At 51.0% G+C, this 6026-nt stretch overlaps 1 protein-coding gene across 1 annotated transcript; it reads right to left on the bottom strand.

Moving 5' to 3' along the window:
- Positions 1-1720: 1720 nt before the first annotated feature.
- On the bottom strand, positions 1721-5111 carry MAFA (MAF bZIP transcription factor A). Its single transcript, XM_085604687.1, has one exon. The coding sequence runs from the start codon at positions 4418-4420 to the stop codon at positions 3491-3493; it is 930 nt and encodes a 309-aa protein (XP_085460813.1). The 5' UTR covers positions 4421-5111; the 3' UTR covers positions 1721-3490.
- Positions 5112-6026: the final 915 nt, after the last annotated feature.

Below are 6026 nucleotides of genomic sequence, written 5' to 3' on the forward strand. Positions count from 1 at the left end.
TTGCTGCGAGAGTTCGGACTGCTAATTGACTTTCCCCCGAAATAATCCTTAACTGGTCTAAAGAAATTTCTGCACTTTCCCCAAAAAGACGTTTTCGCATAGGGAGTCAGACTTTATTGGCGTTACCCCGGTCTCCCTTTCAAATCGATCAATGTCTAATGTACTTTTGTAAGTTTTAAGCGCTAACTAACCCAAAGGCGTCCGGGCGCTGTACACTCGACTAGGCAATAACACAATATTACAGTCAAGGTTGGAACACAGAGCTGTTACATGTCATCATCACCGAGGCGGTTCTGCACATAACTGACTGACGTGGCACGGCCCCGCCATGCCACTCGGAGACCCTGGCCTGCTGCCGAGGGGTCTCCTGTATACTGCGAAAGGATCCACGCCTTGGACTCTGGAACCTGGGAGCTGGGCTCTAATCCCGGCTTCAGCACCGGGCTTAAAAGCATGTGATTCTGGGCAAATCGTTGTGCCGAAAAGTGCAAATATATCAAATTTAATTCTGTGACTGAAATATTCAAATCCGGACACGATGTACGCAATCTTTACTAATCCCCCAAAGATACACTTTGCTGGACGTTGCTCGCGATAAACGGGACGGGTCTTCCAAGCTACACCCGGAAGTAATGCGCCTTTAACCAGCGGTTCTCGGCAGGGGAGAGGACCGCCAAATGGTGGATACTTCCGTGAAGCGAGGCAGCCTTGGCATTGTGTGCTATCGCCATAAAGCAAAAAGCGAAATTACTTTCTTCTTGGTCAATAAAAAGGAACAGATGAAAGCTCACAGCCATCGTTCTGCAGCTTCGAAGCACTGAAAAGAGCAGCTGGCCTATCAGTGGGCTAGTCAGTGAGACGTTTGACGATCACAGACAAGTTGAGGCGAGATATTCGCCCGAATTAAATGAAAATTCAGCATGGCAGACAACACGCAGTTTTTCATCGCGCATGCCTCAGTCCAAGGAGAAACGCTGTAAACCCCTGAAATGTGGCACAGAAAATGCAAAGAACAACTTGCTGGAGTCAAGCTGCCTCTTAGAGATCTACACTCGGTCAGAGAAGGTACAGAGACACAAATGTAAGACCGATGTGCCCAGGATCACGCAATCCTGCAAACTAGGGAGTAGAGAATTAGAACTCCTCCCTCGTTTCGAATGAGTTTTACTCCACAAACTGCGCACTGGAAGCAGGCAGGCCACACAAGTAGACTCGACTCCCGCCAAGTTGAAGACAAGTGTATTAGGCACATGAACACCGCGTAGGGAGATACACGCCTCGTGACAGTTACTACACGCCTCGTTTCACTGTCCGAGCCTGTTGCACAATCTCTAGTGAGCTAGGCGAGTGTCCCCACCCCGTCTGCAGTTTGGGGGGTCAGCTTCAGCGAAGTGTCTGGGTGGCGAGGCCCTTCTCAGCCACACAGACCCCTCTGGCCAGTCCAATAAAACTGACCACAAAACACTGCTTACTGTTTGCACTTCCAAATTTCGAAGGAAGAAATGCAGGATGCACCCCACCCTCAGAAACAGGAACACAAACCACCCGAGCTGCCTTTTCGGTTGACAGCGTTCTACCAAACTCTCGCGTAACTTGCTCCAGGCAGAAACACTTTAACAACAGCACTTCAACCCTCCACGCAGCGCTTCTTGCAAACAGACATCAGAAACAATTGTAGGTAGTTATTTTAGCCAAGCACAAAAACCGGAAGTGCAACATCTTCATCTTTCCAAAGAGTTTTTATTTTTGTTTATAGCAAACGAAAGCTGAACACGTTCAGTTTTCCTTGTGTCTTTTTAGCATTGATAGGCAATGCAAAAAGAACGAGAACACGTCATGAGCATCAAAAACAGAAGTAGGGTTTGAGGTTGCATCAGCCCAGTTCTTCCAAAAAAACAGTTTATACAAAATAAAAACAAAAATACAACATTTCAACGAGATGCAGTGTTGGCAACCACCGGAAACACTGCGACTACATTGCATAAAAGCCCCGGTGCGCACCAGCTCACAAAGTGAAACTGTTTTCCAATAGAAAATAATTTTTTTGAAAAACCACTGGTCACCTCTCAGTGAGACTTTAAACTGCACAAGCACAACTGTTGTGCGCCTTTCGTTTACGTTGCTTTTGCAGAAATGGTGCCCATTTTCCACGGAAAGGTGCAATTTAAAAATAAAAATGCCCAACGGAAATTCATAAATACATGTGGTGCATAGAGTGTAGCAGTCGTTCCATTCCAGGTTTATGCTTTGCCTACCAGGGGGTTTCAGAATGCAATTGTCCCCATGCATTGGGCGCATTTTCTTTTCCCAACAGCATAGATACCTGTGTCTTTTAAAAAAATCTCTAGGACAAAACAACAATAGTAAGTATCCGTTTGACTCCATTATATAGTGCACGAGGCCCCGTGACCTGCCTCTGTTAAATACGATACTTGTTTGAATATTTCTTGCATGCTCTTATTACATACAAACTTTCATTAAGACGTATTCGTTGGTTTTTAGGTTGTTTTTTCCTTTATATTCCCGAGCTAAAAAAAAGGAGGCTGGGGTAAAGTAAAAGAAAACAAACCATATAGCTCTACAATATTTACAAAGATGTCACCTTAAATAATGCGAATATTGGCTCAGGTTTTCCAGAAAACATAAATAGGGGAAAGGGTTGGGGAGGGCGATAAATAACAAGTTAAAAGCAAGTAACACTCATCACTTCAGACAGCATAGCCCCAAAATGATTATTTTTATATCAGGGGAGTTTGTATCAAGTCTCCTAGTGTCAGAGTCTTAAAAGCGCAAAATTCCAGGTAAAAAGTTCAGTTAACAATATATTAGATTTTTAAGACTATTTAGGTAAATAATTTAAAGATGCGGAAGGAGCAAAAAAAAAGTGCTGAATCTGAAGCAAGTTTGGGGACGAGTCGAACATGGCAGGGGGTTTAAATAAACTCTGAGACATGCGTGCTGTCCTTCTCGCCTGGTACAAAAAACAATGAGTGAATACCTTACATGTCCCGCATGCAGGGTTGCTAAAAAGTGTCAAATTAAGACCCACAGTAGATTGCGCAGGACACTTTTAGCATCAGTATCTGTCAGCGTTTTTTTTGTATTATGTTGCGTTGTTTTGCAGTCAGGAATAAGCTCTTTCTTCTTAATATTGCTTGAAAAGTTATTTCCTCGAGTTACAATCCTCGGTTCACTTTTTCGATCTCCCTTTTTATTTTAGTTGAAGTATGCGCGAGCTTAAGACTGTTGTGTTTAGCTGCGAGTTTCTGGCTCCGGTAACTTTTTCCTGTTTAAAGGTCCAGTCGGAGTCCGGATTTGGAAGTTCGCGTGAGAAGGGGCAACAGGAAGGAAGGTTTCTGCGGTTGCTGTCGGGGATCGGAGCAGGGCACTTGTTGTATGGGGTTCAGGGGAGTGAGGAAGGAGGGTTCCCTTCTCGCACGGTAAGTCTGTGTATATACAGTGGCGACGAGGCTACCGCACAGGCGCGCCTCTACATGAAGAAGTCCGCGGGCGGCGCCTTGCCTGGGTGCGCCGGCGACGGCTCCCGGCCCGCGGCCGTGGAGGTGAAGCTGCGGCCGGCCAGCTTCTCGAACTTGTCCTTGTAGAGGTCGCGCTCCTTGGCCAGCCGCGCCACCTCCTGCTTGAGCTGCTCCACCTGGCCCTGCAGCTGGCACTTCTCGCTCTCCAGGATGTGCCGCTGCTGCACCCGCTTGTAGCGGCAGGACTGCGCGTAGCCGCGGTTCTTCAGCGTGCGCCGCTTCTGCTTCAGCCGGATCACCTCCTCCTTGCTGAAGCCACGCAGCTGCCGGTTCAGCTCCCGCACCGACATGCTGACCAGCTGGTCGTCCGAGAAGCGCTCCTCCAGCCGGCTGAGGTGGTGGTGGTGGTGGCCGTGCGCCGGGTGGTGGTGATGGTGGTGCGGCAGGCCGCCGCCGCCGGGGCCGGCCGGGGGCGCCAGCTCCTCGCCCGGGTAAGGCTGGCCTCGGAAGCCCTCGTAGCCCTGGTGGTGGTGGTGCGCGTTGCCGATGAGCGCCTCCACCGCATCCTCGGGCGTGAGGTTCAGCGCCTCGGGGTTCAGGTGGTGCTGGTAGTTGGACATCCAGTACAGGTCCTCCAGCTGCGGCTTGCCGGCCCCGCCGCCGCCCCCGCCCGGGTTGTTGCCACCGGCTCCCGGGTGGCCGAGGTGTCCCGGCGGGCCCCCTGGGCTGGGGGCGCAGAAGCTGGGCGAGGAAGGCACGGACGAGCAGGGGGTGCTGAGCGGCGTGGAGGAGAGTGAGCCGGCGGGCAGGCGGTGGCAGAACCTATCGGATTCGGGGGGCTCCTTCTTCACCTCGAACTTCATCAGGTCGAAGTCGTTGACATACTCGATGGCGAGCGGGCTGTTGGGCAGCTCCGCGCTCATGCCAAGCTCCGAGGCCATCTCCAGTCCATGCACGGGGCCGGCGGTGTCACTGCTGCTGGCGCGCACGGCTCACAGTGCCTGCCACCTCCCCTCCGCTCCCCTCCCACCGGCCTGGGACAGGCAAACTTGACAGTGCGCCCTCCCTCCTCCCCGCGCCACCATCCACTCTGAGGATCCAGCAGAGGGGGCAGGCGTGGGCGAGGGGTCTTCCTCCGGCAGCACCCCCGAGGCGGGGGACACCAGGCGCTGGGGGAGTCAAGTCACTGATCGGCAGCAGGGGTCACCGAGAGCACCAGAGGGTTCACAAGCATCGCCACACACCCTGCAGCCTGAAAAGTTGCCACGGGGGCGTTGGGAGCAGTCCGGAGGCCACTCAAAGCGCCCAGCAGCCTCAGTGCCTGTACTTCTTGGAGCTTTTTCTTTTTTAGCCTACTCTCTGTAGATTTACTCGGATTTCGGCACAGTCCTCTGCTTCTCTAAGTCCCAGGCTCTCTGAGGCACTCGTCCAGCTGTCAGAGTCTCTGAATGAATTAATGCATGGACTGCATTTACACGTGTTTCTTTTTTTCCCTTTAAAATTTAGATTTTCAGCGGATCTTTCCTTCCTTCCGGTGCCCAGTCTCCAACAGTAGCAGAGCCCTCGCCTTTCACGTGCACTGCCCTGGCACCACCCTCCTCCTCCAAAGACAGCCAGACCCAGGGACCCTCCGCTTAGTATCTGAAGTGCTGAATGGAGGCACTCGGTATCCTTTTACGCGAGGACTCAACCAAGGTCCGCCCACCCAGGGGCGAGGATCCTGCGCCTGGCCAATGGCACTGCGCCCTGGCTGCTCTAACTTGCATATCCCCATGGTAACCGACACCGAGGGAGCTGTCAATCTGTGCCCGAAACAGCTGGAGGAAGATGAGAAAGACAGGAACAACAATGGTCCCCCTGGTGGCCACTTCTGTGAACTGCGCCCTCGTGTAATACAACCGCACTGAACGGCTGGCCCTCCACACGTGTTCATTCACCGAGCGAAAGGCAACAGACCAGACGTTTCAGTGTGTTCTGTATTCGTAGTAAGCAGTTCAACCTCAATCCCCTGAAAGGCTGAAACACATATATTAATGTATAAATGTAACACGATTGTGCACACGCGCTGGGCGTGGAATTATTGTTCGTGATGCAGTTTCTTTTTTAATCACTTTCAACAGCGGGGATGCACAACTCGAATACACTGTTCGAAAACACGAGAAATCCCTGCTTTTGCCGAAGCCCCTGTCACAGTACAGATCTTCACATTCACGTGTGAAACCATGTAATGTAATAACTGTGCCTTGGAACGTACTCTGCAACCTACCCAATGCCACCTGCTACCTGGCACATTTGGGAAAAACAAGTAAATAAAAAAAGTCACCGTCATAAGATGCAAATAAAGCGGACCCAACACTTCGGTAAAACAGATGTAAGCATTAGTGTGAAAGGAACACAAGGATGCCAAATCCTAGGGCAAAGCTTAAAGGACCACTTGCCAACAGCAATGCGACAAAAGTAAATATTTTTTAACATGTGATTTTCACCCCGCCCCCCCCCCCCTCCCCCTTCTTCCCCTGACCAATTACAACCAGGAAGGGCTTGCTA

This window comes from Triturus cristatus, chromosome 5_1 (genome assembly GCF_964204655.1).
Source record: "Triturus cristatus chromosome 5_1, aTriCri1.1, whole genome shotgun sequence".
Taxonomy (NCBI): Eukaryota; Metazoa; Chordata; class Amphibia; order Caudata; family Salamandridae; genus Triturus; species Triturus cristatus.

What these genes read in the sequence shown, in the direction of transcription:
- MAFA (XM_085604687.1), bottom strand. Translation starts at nt 4,420, where the DNA reads ATGGCCTCGGAGCTTGGCATGAGCGCGGAGCTGCCCAACAGCCCGCTC.